This window comes from Limanda limanda, chromosome 9 (assembly GCF_963576545.1).
Source record: "Limanda limanda chromosome 9, fLimLim1.1, whole genome shotgun sequence".
NCBI lineage: Eukaryota > Metazoa > Chordata > Actinopteri > Pleuronectiformes > Pleuronectidae > Limanda > Limanda limanda.
Genome location: NC_083644.1, coordinates 16,304,824 through 16,319,879, shown reverse-complemented (window position 1 = coordinate 16,319,879; position 15,056 = coordinate 16,304,824). Strand labels below are relative to the sequence as shown.

The window sequence follows — 15,056 nt, the reverse complement described above, 5'->3', positions numbered from 1 at the left end:
AATGTTGTTGATCAACAGCATTTAATTGTGCTGATGTTTGTTTAAAAAACTCCCTACATGTCTATTCTCCATGTTTATCCAAGCACTTTTAAGTCATGCAGTGCAGGATACATACAGACATTTAATAAAAATGTCTGTTGAAAGTTAGTTATAACACTAGTTGCCTGGGATTAGTGAGTGAATATATATCTATATCATTCATGGTCTCTTATAGAGGTCAGCACAAAGTCACAGGACAGCAGGGAAGTGTAATGAGCAGGAGAGTTACCTGAGTTTAAAGGAGTTGGGCTAAAGTCTCGTGCTGACGTTTCCTAGGTAAAGACTGTGGATGCTTTCCTCTATAACTGAAACCTGTCGGCTGCTGAGAAAGCAGGGCAATTATAGCACATCCCTACAAAGGTCATTAATGTGTATAATTTACATTCATACATACGGCACTGTTTATACACATCCATTGAAGACGCATGCTCCACAGGAGACAGAGGGGGCTGAGGCACAGACTGAGAAAAGGTTGTTTGTGACCTTGAGCGTGGCAGCGAGGAATCTCCTGGCAACGTGCGCATACCTGCACTGCAGCTTGTGTGACGGTGACTATTCTGTTGTGAACAACTTAGCAGAGTGGCAGGTTATCATATGAATAATTAATTAATAACAGGTATCCATAATGGTAGAGCAGACCATGTTCTCAAATATTTAGCAACCGTAAAGCAAAGAGGATGCAAAAGGTTGTGAGTAAAAAGTGGTGTGTGAGACAAGCGATGTCCTTGCTCTACACACACACACACACACACTCAGAAACACACACACACACACACACACACACACACACACACACACACACACACACACACACACACACACACACACACACACACACACACACACACACACACACACACACACACACTGTGTCCGTAAAAAAAACTCAATCCACCAGTCATAACACAGAGACGGAGTGGCATCAACCTCTATTATCTAGTCCCTATGCTGCTAACACAAAAGGCTCCCTGGAACAAAAATCCAATCAGTCCTCTCTAGGAGGATTTGCTCCACAGCAGTGCTCAGCAACACTGGTGGCTCTTCTGGTGACAAAGAAATAATCTCAGCGCCCGCAGCCTGTTTACTGCCTCCGTCACATCGCCCTTTTAGAGGGAGGACAGACACGAGTCTATACGCTTCTTCTGTTGTCATTTACTGTCCTCTGAGTTTAGCTCTCCCTCTCCCTCCTTTTCTGCACGCAGCAACATGAGACACAGGGTTGACTGCGTGTACAGGGCATGAAATTAGGGTGTTAGCGACATAGCATGTTTACTCTAAGCATTAGTAATAGGTCTGGAAACAAAAAAAATACCTTCAGGGCTATAGAACAGAGGCAGGTTTTTAATAATTGTTTGATGACAAATATTTTCTAAATACTTTCAATGTTGTGTTGTCCCCCATAACCCCCCCCCCTCCCTATTTTATTTACTGGCTCCTATCTTTCACAGTCGTCCATTCTTTGCCTGCTAAATTATCTCACTCATTCTCCATTCATTAGCATGCCGCTGCTTATTTAGCCACGCTGCTGAGAAGCCTTCAACAAAATCAACTGGAAAATACTCAATATGAGGCGGCCAGCACACCCCCGTCCTCTCCTCGCCTCCATCCTTCATCTCCTTCTTTGTTTGTTTGATTATTTTTCTTTAACCACATCAAAATGGAAGCACAGTCCCCCATAATGAACTGAGGAGAAAGAGTAGAGGAGTGAGATAAAATATGCAAATTCACAGAGAAAGGATATAATTAGGGCAATAATAGGAAGAGTTGCTTTCACAGCTGCTCATTTACACAAATGCCTGATAGTAGTTTGGATAAATAATGTCTGCTTTTCCTGTATTTCATCTTTTTCGGTGCAAAGTCTTCACTAAAAACAGATATCTGCAGCTCTAATACCAGAGAGCGAGTCAACCTAGAGCAACCCACAGATTTCTATCAGCTCAGGTATGTACCACAGGACTAGATAGTGAGCTGGAGGTTGCATTTAGGTTGTTTCAGACATGTCTTCCCTTTTTCCAAGGGTCAATTCAGGCTGGATAGAAACCCAGTCTCCCGGTCTGCATCTGCAAAAAAAATACTTTTCTCAGAGTGGAAACTACAAACCAGACTCAACCCAGTCTTCTCCAGTTTCATCCATTTTTATGTGTCTGCCTTTTTCTAAGTTTTGTCCAGCTTTTATACATTAAAACCTTTATAAGAGGACACTGCATGGTGGGGGGAAAAAGTGTCCTGAAGAGACAAAGGGCACCTACATCTTGTATACATGCCAGCACAACTGGTGGCCCCCCCACAAATAACACAATGGCCCCGCCTTCCCCTTGTGTTGAAGCTGGTGTCAATGTTTACAACTGTAATGAGAGGTTAACTTTTCTTCACCTAGAAAGAAAAGAAGAAAAGAGTGATTTTCAGGAGCAGCAATCAGGTAAAACGTGTTTTCTCAATTCCAAGTAAAGTTGTAATGCATCTCCTTTTTGCCAACCACTTCCTGTTCTGTGACTTTCTGTCTGTCAGCGTGAGAAGGAAATACTACTGAATAGGTTTAATGAACACCAAGATAAGCACATTGCATGTGAATACCGGTTCAAGGGATTGCACTGGGAGCACTGGGGTGTCAGGTGTGACTGTGGAAATGGTTTACATGACTCAAAGGTCAGCTGAGAGGGGCCATTATCAGAATTGTGGTTGGGGCCCGAGGGAGGTCAGGGCCAGCTCGGGGCATCAGGTCAGTCGTCTTCATTTATGAAAGACTTCCCTGGTCTTAGTGACCACTCACAGGGCTTCACAACATGAGTAATGTTCTCCTACTCACACACACACATTCATACAACACCTCTATATCCAGCACTTCTAAATCACTCAGCTATCAGGGGCAATATTGGGCTCAGTGCTTTGCCCAAGGACACTTCCACACAGAAAAGCAGGAAATCGTACCATCACTGAGCAACCAACTCCGCCCTCTGAACCACACCTGCCCACAAAAGTCCAAAACAATTTTAAAATGGAATAAAATAAATAAATTAAGCACCCCCTGTCTGGCTCTTTACCAGCCAGCAGCTCTCAATGCTAATGTAAAAGTGGTACGGCAGTAAGAACATGTAATCAACTCCCACTGACCAGCCCCTCTTCAGTCACAAGCTTTCTTTCCTTGCTTTAATCCCTGTGTTTGAGTCAGAAGAAGAATGAGCGAGAATAGCTCATGCTTGCTTCAAGTATTAAGGACAGAACAAGAGCTCCATGAGGAAGGCTGGCTTGATTTACTTATTTAATGGATTCTGTGTGCTGGACTTACTGGAGAGATCCTGCTGCCACTGGCTATTTTCTTTTAGGAGTCCTTCTGCAGTGTCACCAGTTGCAGATGAAAATTACATTTAAATATTCATGTATTTTTTAAGAAGTGAGGAGGTCGTCAATAGCATTTTAGAGACATTTAGTGAGCATGGCTGAAAGGGGCATAAAACACAGAGCGACTCAATGAAAGACTGAAGGTTTCTCTTATGTTTCAACTTAACTTAAAGGGAGATCGTTGGGATTGATAGAGATCATCTGATTAAAGTCTTTACAGTTGAACAGAGAATACATTGGTTCACACAAGGGAGCTAACTTTCATTTTTATTGTATTTAAAAAAGAAAAGATTAATACTCTTTGTTCTTCAAAGTCAAAACAGTGATGGCACCAGGAGTTTAAATAACATTCCTGTGGTTTATGAACATTTCGTAGGAGGGAAACTCTTACTGCACCAACACCACAACAACCCTCCACGAGTGCAATTACAGAGGAGCCAAGTAAAATACATCATATTCAAAACAGAAGTGTCACCACAACAAAGACATAAATACATGCTATATAACTGTATTGTTTGGATGACTGCCCAGAGACTTTCATCTGAGGAAAGGAAAGCTATGAAACGGCTGAGAGGAGGCCAGGCTGCTGCATTGTGTAAATTAGAAAAAAGAAACTTGACTTTTCTGCAGATTTTTAGATTTAAAAAAATGTTGTACAAAGGTTGAAACACGACATCTCGCTGCTGCCAGTAAAGAAACCAAGGCTGCACATAAAAATTGAGAACAAAAAATTTGACTTCCTTTTACTTTTACAAGCAACAAAGGTTTTACCTCAGTCATAGTGTTGGTCCTCACAAAGTTTACTTTTTGATTTAGTTGGCAGTTGCTTGGCTTGTTTCAGTTGACCAGAGTACGTTTTTACGGAAGCCAACAAGGTTGTTGTCCATGGCGGAGGATATTTGCAGTTACTGGCTGAACCACAGCTATGTCTTAGTAGTATATATTTTTTTATTAACTGCTGCGAGGTACAATGTCCACTATGTGTGTTAAAATGAAATAATAGTCGATATTACATTTTTTATTTACACAGTTTTGTTTTTTTAGTCTAACTGACTGATATGAAGTTATTATTTGAGCTTGTAATAACGGCTGATTCCCTGGATTATCTGCATCAGGAGTATTGGAGCTGGTAAACAAATTTGCTGCATTGTGAGCGCACTGCACCTTGCTTTAGATTAATCATATTTACTTTGTCAATGCTGACTAGAATTGAGTATGTATAAAGGAGAAGGAAAAAATGATTCAGGAAATTATTCAAGATGTAGATGTAGCTGTGTGTAAATGTTTTGTACAGTCTTTGTGACCCTTGTTTCAAAAATATGAATATAAATTGAAATTTGTTGATGTGATTAGATGTGTGACTGTTTCGCTGTTGATGATTTTGTTTAGAAAATGCCCTGATGAGGTTGTTACCAAGGCAACAAAAGGCTAAAATGATTATGTTCTTAATCATGTAGGGACCATCAGCTCCATACCAAATAATTGTGTTCACGCTCTCTGTATGCTCATGCCTTTATGATGTTAAATTTATATCCTTCAATTTCCACAGCATCACCACTGTGTGTATCATGAAAGACTCAGACGCGGCTTTTGAATATGAGCAGCTGGCTGTGCAGAACGTACCTCCTGACCTCAGAGATATGTACAGTGGTTTTGTCTGGAGAGAGCAAAGCAGGAAGCACAAAGAATAACTGTAGAAGAAGATTCTCTAACGAAGAACATTTCTATGCTGCTCTGACAGAAACAGCAGGGAAATGGAGACACAAAGGGAGAAGTGATCGAGTGAAAAAGAAGAAAGTGAGAGCAGGGATCTGAGAACTGCCTATTATCTCCACACTGCTTCATTGCCTCACATGCACACACATGCTGGAACGTGTCTGTGCGCAGAGCCGAACAGTGTGTGCACACGTACACACGCGCAAATCTGCCCAAATCTCATGAATATGATTGACCTTTTTTCCACTGTAATGCTGAGAGCGCATCAAGGGGAAAGGAGAAACTAAACAGAGGCAAGCTGAGTTAATTCAGAACAACACATTATTGGGTTCTGACTGCAGATATGGAAAAGGACAATCTAATCGATAAGCCAAAAGAATGACAATGGCCTCTCGAATCAATGTCTGCACCCCATTTTCTCGCTGTGAAAAAGACAAAGCCCTCAATGCAGGTGTTTTTGTTGTTCTGTTTGCACCTGTGTGTGCGTGTCCATGCTTGTGTGTGTGTGTGTACCTGGCTGTTGTTGTGGTGGAACAGTTGCCAGGACTAATCATTATTTAGTTGTGGCGGGGCTGGAAAGGTCAGCAGTCTGAAATGTCAGGCTGTGTTCAACAGGAGCAAGATGCAGCCGTGTGCTGCTCAAGTGTCCAATTAAAGAGGGCCGAGTGAGGTTTGAGTGGGTCTGTGTGATAGTCGGTATGCATGCATGTGTGTGTGTCTGTGTGAGTGTAAAAGAAGAAAGTAAAGACATACTGTGCTATTGTTGTTTCTTCTCCTCCTGTGTGTATAATAACTGTATTTATATGTCAAATTCAAATTTAAGTATATATTCACTTGTGTGTGAATACAGATATAAGTGTGAACCAGTCTTCAGAGCAGCTATTGAATGGCATTATAAACACAGGCCTCTTTCCCTCTCATACGCGGCACCTTATGAAGACACCTGAGCCTATTAGCTAGTTCACACCCGGTGATTCCCTCTGCCGTCTGTGATGTGGAGCCGAGACAAAGGGGAAGAAAACAAGAGGACGGAGGCGATGTGAGAAAGTAAGATCACTAATAAATAACAACAGATATCAGGTGTTGCACAGATGAGTCGCCCGCAGCAGGGAGGGAGGCGCTTGAGAGGATGACAAGGAGCGAAGGAGCAGAAACTCCCGAAAACTGCAGGGAAGAGGAGAGGGTGTCCTGGCTGTGTTTCCCTATCGGAATCATTCATCTGAGAGCCTCACCTGCTCTCCATACAGCCATCATAATAACCTTCACCGTGTTCACTGTGTGTGGGTGTGCATGTCCACTCACCTAGCGTGAATGGTAATAAGCAGCGGGGCAGGACAAAATATGTCCGCCGAGTTAAGGATATAATAGACTCCCCTGAATAATGACCTGCAATAATTTACACAGCGAGCCAAGCACTACACAGTGTCGGAGGAAGAAACCTGGAAGAAAGTGAGGACTAATAAAAAGCCATCTCAGGTCCCTCCCCAGGTGAAAACCAAACCCTGAAGGAGGGAATCTCTTCTGTGTCAACAATCATACGCTCATCTAAAAGGGGCAATGAAAAGTCATAGAAGTATTAAGCTGTTTTAAGATGAATTAATGGGATGGCATTGTGACTGTTAAAGGTAAGGTTGGTAGGTTGATTCTGACACACTTTTAACGTATTTGTCCTGATAGCCAGAAATAAATAAAGGCGCCTGAAAAAAAGGGAAAAAGCTAATAATAAGATAATTACCTTTCCGTACCTGTCCGTCATTAACCTACCTACCTGCCTGTGCGGACCTTGCCCATGCTCTAATTGTGCAGGACTGCACAAGCAGGAGAGTATTCGTAACTGAAGAAGAGACAACAGCTATAGAGAGAGTTCGTCCTCTAGCAGTCAGTCAGTGCATGTTCATGTGTTTTGGGGGATGTCGATTTTGAAAGTGTAGCCTTCTCCATCCGCTTCGCCAGTATTACCAACCCAAGCTTTACCAAGACATTGAAATATCACCAGAGTAAAACTTTGGAGCAACGGAATAAGTTATCAGGTTGTTGTGCCATTCATCTTACTTATGAGACAAAAGTCTGATGCTGCAGGCTGGCTAAAAACAGAGTGGACAAAATTGAAATAACCTTGGTGAGTACAAAGCAAAGCACTCAGTCCCCTTATTTTTTTCTTATTTAGTAGCATGAGATTTCATTTTATTTTCTTCTCACAGTTTATTCTTATAATGAGCTACTAGACAGACTTCTAAAGAGGCAGCTGCTTTCACAAAAAGAAACAGACTCGTTGGGACTGTCCTCTGTGTCAGTGACCCAGATCATCTTAAAATGCAAAGTCCCATTTAGCATCCCCAGCCACAATAAAGTGAAAATAGTGAATAAAGATTCCCCAAAATTAGTACAGAGCTCAGTCATTGTGAAAATCCACAAAGTTTGGCACCATTGAAGCTTTCTCCAAGAGGTGAACAGAAATCCACTTATCCAGGAGGTGCAGGACTCCTCTAGGGAGATGGGAGAAACAAATATCTCTGCAGCGCTACATTATTCAGGCCTCTGTGTGAGAATAGCTGCATGAGTCACCTCCGAGTAAAACGCATATGACAAATATATTTCTCATTTTTTGAGGTGAATCAAAAGCTGAAACTTGTACCTACAGTAAACTTTGTTTTGAATTAATGTTTGACACAAGATCCATTTTAAGTCGATATATCGCATCTTTTGATCAAAAGCCTGGGAACAGCAAACAGTCTGATGTCAGATTAGTTGATCTCAGTTGATGCATAGACATCGCATCGTATAATAATCAAATCCTTTCCACGTCTTTCCTCCTCACTTGGCCGTAGAAGGTGTTTGTATATAAGTGTTCTCACATTCTCTCCCTTCTTTGCCCTTTGTCTCTTTCTGCTTGCCCTCTATCAAACTGTGAAGGCCAGGGGGCCTGAGGAACAGCTGCAAAGTAAACCTGCTAAATTAACCCAGTCTGCATGAGTCTCACATACGCATTATTCTAATCAAAGCACATTAGATCATCCAGCTACTTTAGACATATGGGTCTCTGCATCCTCCTCGCCATCCCCATCTGTTTCTCCTCCCGAGTTTTTCGAATTTCCTCCCTGCTCTTCATCTCGGTGGATCTCTCGCTTTCACAGCTGCCTCGCCAAGACACTGGCATTAATTTCCAACAGTGCAGCTACTTTCTGACACGTTTTCACATCCAGTCAAACTCGGAGCACCATATGCCTGCCTGATTGCTAACATGTTACGAGTTTGAGGTGCGCACGGGGTAAAATTCAAACCACTCTGCACAAACTCTGCACATATTTCTCCTACGCATACAGGAAATAAAATGAAACCCTGGAGAGAACACTCGCTGCAATATGCTCATAGACAATATCTGAACATATTTCATTTGCCATGTGTTTCAGTGGTGCTCAAGTGTTTCTCATCAGAGGAATTCAAGTAAGTGTACGGCAGCAGCTCAGTAGTACATAATAAATCATTTGAGTTGTTCTGATCGTTTGTTCAGATTTATCGTAGTAGATTTAAAACGCGTATTTATGATGGCATTAATTCAGTCTTTGAAAAAGGTAGCAAAAAACCGCAATCATAACTTTCCAAAGTGACATAATTTAAAGACCAGCAGTCTAAACAATGTCTATCATATACTGTATTACCAAGATCAATTATATCTTAAATATGAGGATATGAAAATATGTTGTATTTTTGCACTAAATATATCGAGGGTGGAACGTGAGCACAGAGCATTTGAGTCGTGTTTATGAAAGTATTTAGTTGTGTATACCGGGAGAAGTCAGGGACATATGGACGTTGGGATGTTTAAGCCTCTTGTAAACACAGAAAGTAAAATGTGTTGACATGCATGGGAGTCTCTACATTACATCCTGTTTAGCAACTTTGAAACGCTCAGACTAACAAACAGACACAGAGACACTTCCAGAGACTTCCAGCGCACACTAAATAAATCAGGTGTTGTGAAAGTCTCACACATGTTAAGAGTAAAATAAGAAAGTTTATCAAACTAATATTCACATGAGATTAAAACAAACATATTAAATGGTTCCGATGTCTTCACCAACACGGCGGAAAACTAGGACCCAAAATACCATCTGAAGAGAACTGTTAAAGGGATAGTTCACCCAGAAATGAAAATTCCCTTTTTATCTACTCCCCCGACTTTCAAATTCACCTTCAAACACCATTTACACCGTGTTTTCTGTCCATTGTTATGTTCCAGTGGTTACTGCAGCCGATCTTGTCCGGTGAGAATTCAAGTATCACTGTTTACCCCTGAAACTCCAAAAGTGTATTGTGGACTATAACACTTTGCCCGCCCCTCCATCTGCATAGTAGATAATCAGTGAATTTTCATTCTTGGGTAAACTATCCCTTTAAAGTGGGTGAGAGTGGGTGTTTATGTAGACACTTATCTGACATGTCGGTGCCATACTCTCATGTTTCTGTCACTTATCAAGACAAATAATAAAAACATGGGATGTACAGTGATACTGAGCCTGCATCACATAACATTTTTATATCAGTGGTGTTGAAATAGAAAGGAGGATTGTGGGAGTGAAATCATTAGATCACTTACCTGAGTTGGTGATGGTTAACAGGTCGAGACGCCGCTGTTGCTGGAATAAAAGGAGAGCAGACAGTTAGACAAATGTCACTGAAGATCATTTAAAAGATAATTTACATAAATTCTCAGATAAAATATGAGTATGATTGTTACCACACATGCAGAACGTCATTGGTAAAATAATTAATTGGAAGTTTTTCGTCACAGAGTTAAGGACAGAGGATGTCGCACCTTGTACGATGCTAACACCGATTTGGTAAATTGGGACATGTGAATATGGGCTAAAAAATGACATTTAATTGGTTGACTGAACGTCTCTGTGGTCCTTATCACAGCTCTAAGTTTAGATGTGAACACACCTAATACGCACTGAGGACACATTTGATACCCAGATGCTCAGATCCCATTCAGAGGTGGTCAAATTATTTTAGTTGTATGAACACAAACATCCTGGGTTCTGACCTGCAACTGTTTCATAATAAAGAGAATATTTTTTTTTACCCTGTATAATTCCTGTACATCGATTGACTTGTGGTCACTGCCACAATTTCATCATTGACCGATTGTATTGATTTTTCTATATTTTCTTTACGATTTAAAATGAGAAAAATCATATTTTATTGTAAAGCTGTGTGCTGCATATTGATTGGTTCAGCTGCTCCCCCTTTATTTTAATCTTCAACTGGTTAAAAGCAACATTTACTCTTTGTGAACGTGTTTATCTGCATATAGACATCTGGAGACACACAAACACATTCTAATGCCAGGTGTGAACTGGATGTAAGGTGGAGGTGACTTGATCACCTGAGTGATGTTAACAGAGTCTGTGAATCATCTCTCAAATCACATATCAGTTTAGTTTACTCAGAAATGATAACTTCGATACAAGGTTGATGGTAGTTAGCTTCAAATATGTAAACTATATGAAACTTTATGTTATTAATACAGTTTCATACTTCTTTCAAGTATGTTGACGGTGCTGTGCTTCTGTTGAGTGTTGAAGTTGTTCAACACCCAAGTGGCTTCCTCACCATGGTAATGTGTGTGTGTGTATGTGTATGACCTCATTGGTTTTGATGGAGAGTTTTTGAAAGAGTGTGCAATTTTGCACTTGATGTCTCCAGCAGCTGAGAAGTTGTCTAGGGGAGGTGCTAGCTGGGTTCCCCTCTCTCTTTAACCTGCTGCCTTTCTACACACACTCACACACTCGACTGTCGAGCACTGCAGTAATCAACACCCCAGCCCTCTTCATCTACCAGTCCCTCAGGAAACAAGATCTTCACATCCTAGGAAGGGAGGGCCTGCAAGCATGTGTGTATGACACCCACACAGTATGGCTAGGTCACAGTCAAAGCTAGCTTTTAGGACCAGACTTCATTAACATCCGAGCACTATACTAACCAGTTGCTGAGGGGATACGCAAAGAGACTCTCAACATACTTGGAGTCCTTCTATACCCACATACAGTGTTGCCTGGAGTGGAGCTCTCTGATAGGCTACTTATTTCAGTATTAAGCACAGGCTTTTACTCAGAGAGTGACTTATAATATACAACATGAGTGGAAAGGGGTCCAGTAAGTGCAGAGATGGAATAACTTTTAACACAAGTTCTCAAACACTGTAGTGAGAGTAAAGAATGCAACGTTGAGAGTTATAGTGTTCTGACAATTATTGTATCATTCGAAAATAGTTTGAAATGAGGATAAAGAAATACATTTTCAACCTTTTGTTGTATGGACACTTTTATTGTTTTTTATTATCTCATTCCGTTTTGACTTCAAATTTTGTGTTTTGAATTTTGTTTTAACTTCCTGCCTTTGTCTGGTTTTCCTCATTCGTTTCACATGTGTCTTGGTCCTTTGTGTATTTAGTCTCAGTGCCAGTTTTCCTATAATCTTTATTCCCCTGTGAGTAATGACCAAGTGAAGTTATTTGACCTTGCCTTTTTGCCTCTGTGTTTTTGATACCTCTGCCTGATTTGACTGTCTACCTGAATCGGATTAAATGTGATGTTGCATGTGACTTAATATCCATATCCATATCCAAACCCTCAGGTCACAAGCGATCAACAACGGCAGAACCTGTGAATTTATTCACCATCACATCTTTTTAGTGAAGCATCAATAAGGATTTTAAAAAAAGGACTAAATCGTTTTCAGTTTTTTTTCCGCAGCTGAGCAGGAGCACACGACTCGGCTCATTTAAATGACTTCATTTCGGGCTCCACACAGTTATTGCTTCTGTGCTAGTCTGGCTATAGATGACATTAGGATGCACCGGCATTGGATAAACCTTGTTTCACATTGTGTATAATCTATTCCACCATCTGAAATCTGCTATTACAGCAGGGGACACAACGCTGTTCAGACATCACGACCGAACAACCGAATACCAAACTCAAATTAAGGTCATATAGGAGTGGGACTTTTGTGGCCCACTGTATTTAAGTTATCCCTTTATGTATTAGATGATTGTATATAAAGAGAATATAAAGTATTATTGTGGAAGTAGTATTGCATTTCCATTAATTTGAGGGACAATGTTAAAAAAGGTCAAATTCTAGGAAGCAGAGGCGAAGAGTCAGGTTATGATCAAAAATAAGAATTTCCTACTAGGTATTGTTCGACCTTATCTGTAATCAAAAGTGCTTATGGTTGAACAGCCACACTTGAAGTGAAAGCTGATTGCACTGTGCTATATTATCATATGGGGAGAAGGGTGCACACTCTGTGTTCAGTTTATTGCGTTGCACTCAGTCGTTGAAAGGCTTCATGCCAGAAACTGTTGTGTAACAGATGAAAAATGACAAAGTGGGAGAGAAGCTGAAACTCTACCTTCCTTCTTTCTCACCACTGCACACTTGGCCAATAACTACTGGTTTCAGAAAGTTACAGAAACATCCGCCCATTGAAAAGACGTTGAGGGGAGGGGGTCACAAAGCTATTCATAGGAGGAAGAAGTTTAAGATACCCAGCGATTCTGGGAAATATGCACCTGTAATGCTTTAGTTATAAGGTACCTGGTGCATGTTTATCTAATTTCAATTTTAAGAGTTCTTAAATATATCCATAGCTTAATGAATTTCATTCTTTTTAAGAGTAAACATGTCTGGTAAAATATCTGCCTTTACAATAAACTAGGGATGAAGGCAAGTCTTAACAAGAAAGACACATTGATTTTATAGATGAAATGGTTCTGAGTTAATGAGAACAATGTGGGAGAGGTGACAATTCTCAGTGTATTGAGGATGTTGTGAGAAGCATTATGGAGAGTTGAGATTTCAGTTCAGTAGTGAAGAGAGTTAAAGATGATTGTGTTCTGAGAAGGGAAGGTCATTCCAACATGTGGGATTCATTAAAAATAAAAGATAGATGCTTCACTTACATGCAAGGATTTGTGAGGTTGAAGTCAAGGTGCTTTGAAATAGGATTATTTGGATATTTAGCCTCGAGTACAGTGGTGATTTTCAACACTCTCATGTCCCCAGATATCAGCAGTGTATTGACGGTAAGTTAGCTATGAGTGTATCCAGTGCATGGTGTGTGTGGTGGTATGGAAGCTAGAGTTGGTGGCCATGTAAGCAGCAGAGGTCACTGTGACAACATGAGACACAGACAAGCCGAGATCATACACTCCACCACCACCACCACCACATACACACACGCGCACTCCACCTATAACCTCTAACGCTCTCTCACACACACACACACACACACTGTTATCACCACCTTTAGAGACAGATGACTCTCTGCAGTCAGTCCGATCAGCAGAATCGCGAACAAACCAAGCTGCTGCTGAATACTCAAATAATTTGTGTACTCACTAAAAACACTATAATGAGTTTTCTTCAGCAAAACCTACTATGTCTAACCAGAAATCTCACAAAACACAATGCTACATACACTTACAAATGATTATCCATTTATAGTCATATGTTATATTGACATTTTGTTTAAATGTCTCCTATTAATCCCTTTTTACAGATATTGATTTGAATTTTTTCTTCTCTACTGAGATGCACATGAATAGAGGAATACTGAATGCAGCACAAATAAACACAACAACATGATAATAGTTACCAATAAAACTAATAACACTTTCCTGCAATGGTGTGTATTATTAGAGAGGTTGATTCAATTGGATCGTGTAGCACCCTCTACTGGCAGTATTGATTTCTGCAAGTCAACTATGTTAGACTGAAATAGGACCCATCATTTAAAAGTATTTTTCATTTAACATTATAGTGGGAATCAGGAAAACACATCTGTAAATTCACAACATACCCAAACCTTCTGAACCTGATGCCATTTTCTGATTTATTCTTCAAATCCTCACATTCCTAAATACACACACACTTATGGAGACACGCAACCAGCTGTAACCAGCTGATGAAAAGAGCGAGCGCTGTTCAGTCTGCCAGGACTTACACAGATAATTAATCTGTAGTAGAGAATTACAACATACTACCACTGCTCTCACTTCCTGCTGCTTTTGTTAGTCCTCAGCATGGATAAGGTGCTTAGTGTTCTTTAGGCGGGAGAGAGCGAGAGACAGACAGACACACAAAGAGGAAAAGAGGGAGGATCTGACGCAGGGAGAATTACATTAGCAAAAGCATTCCAGGGCAGAAAATAGGATTGAATTAAACTTTATCAAACAGAGCCAAGAGCGGAGGGATCACACCCTGGTTGAAGCCAGCCCAGCGTGAGAGTGGCTGGCCACTGCTCACTCACTGCGCTCATGACAACAAAAGCTTAAACCAATGGTATTGAGCATGAGTTATTAATTGATTGATTCATTTCCATGAACCCATTATCTTTACATCTTATCTAAAGATCTCACAGGGGAGGGCTGGAGCCAATTCCAGCTGACCTTGGACAAGATCGAGGCGAGGTACCCTCTTGACTATTAGCCAGCCGACCATAGGGCAAACAACAGGAGACACACAGCCATTCATGCTCACACTCAAACCTATGGACTGTTTAGAATATCTGATAGACCCTTCGGACTGTCGGCGGAAGCTGGTGAGAAAGCCCACAGTCATGGGTAAAACATGCTAAAACATGCTAACTCCACTGCCCCACCTTTTCACTGGGTTTCACTTCACTGGACAACACAAAGATTGTCCGTATGTTTTAGTGTCTGAATGTTTTTAAAGCTACAATAAATTTGCTGAGAGTAATTGGAATGACCTGATGCAGAGCTCTGACAGGGTTAATTCATTATTTGCAAATAAAACTGTCTGGCTCACGTCCACAGATATTTAACACAGGTGAAACTGGACCGGCCCTGCCAGTTTTAGTGTTATTAGGTCAGAAAACGAGGAAGCAATAGGGATCCAGAGAGGTGACAGCTGCTCCAGCTGTTGCGGTAGTCT

General features: G+C 40.9%; 1 protein-coding gene across 1 annotated transcript in view; it reads right to left on the bottom strand.

Moving 5' to 3' along the window:
- The window catches only part of agbl4 (AGBL carboxypeptidase 4), a 263,547-nt gene that overhangs the window by 75,978 nt on the left and 172,513 nt on the right, over positions 1-15,056 (bottom strand). The window contains exon 6 of the mRNA XM_061078886.1: positions 9,692-9,731. Within this exon, the coding sequence (XP_060934869.1) occupies positions 9,692-9,731 (40 nt within the window). The remainder of the gene's footprint in view (positions 1-9,691; positions 9,732-15,056) is intronic.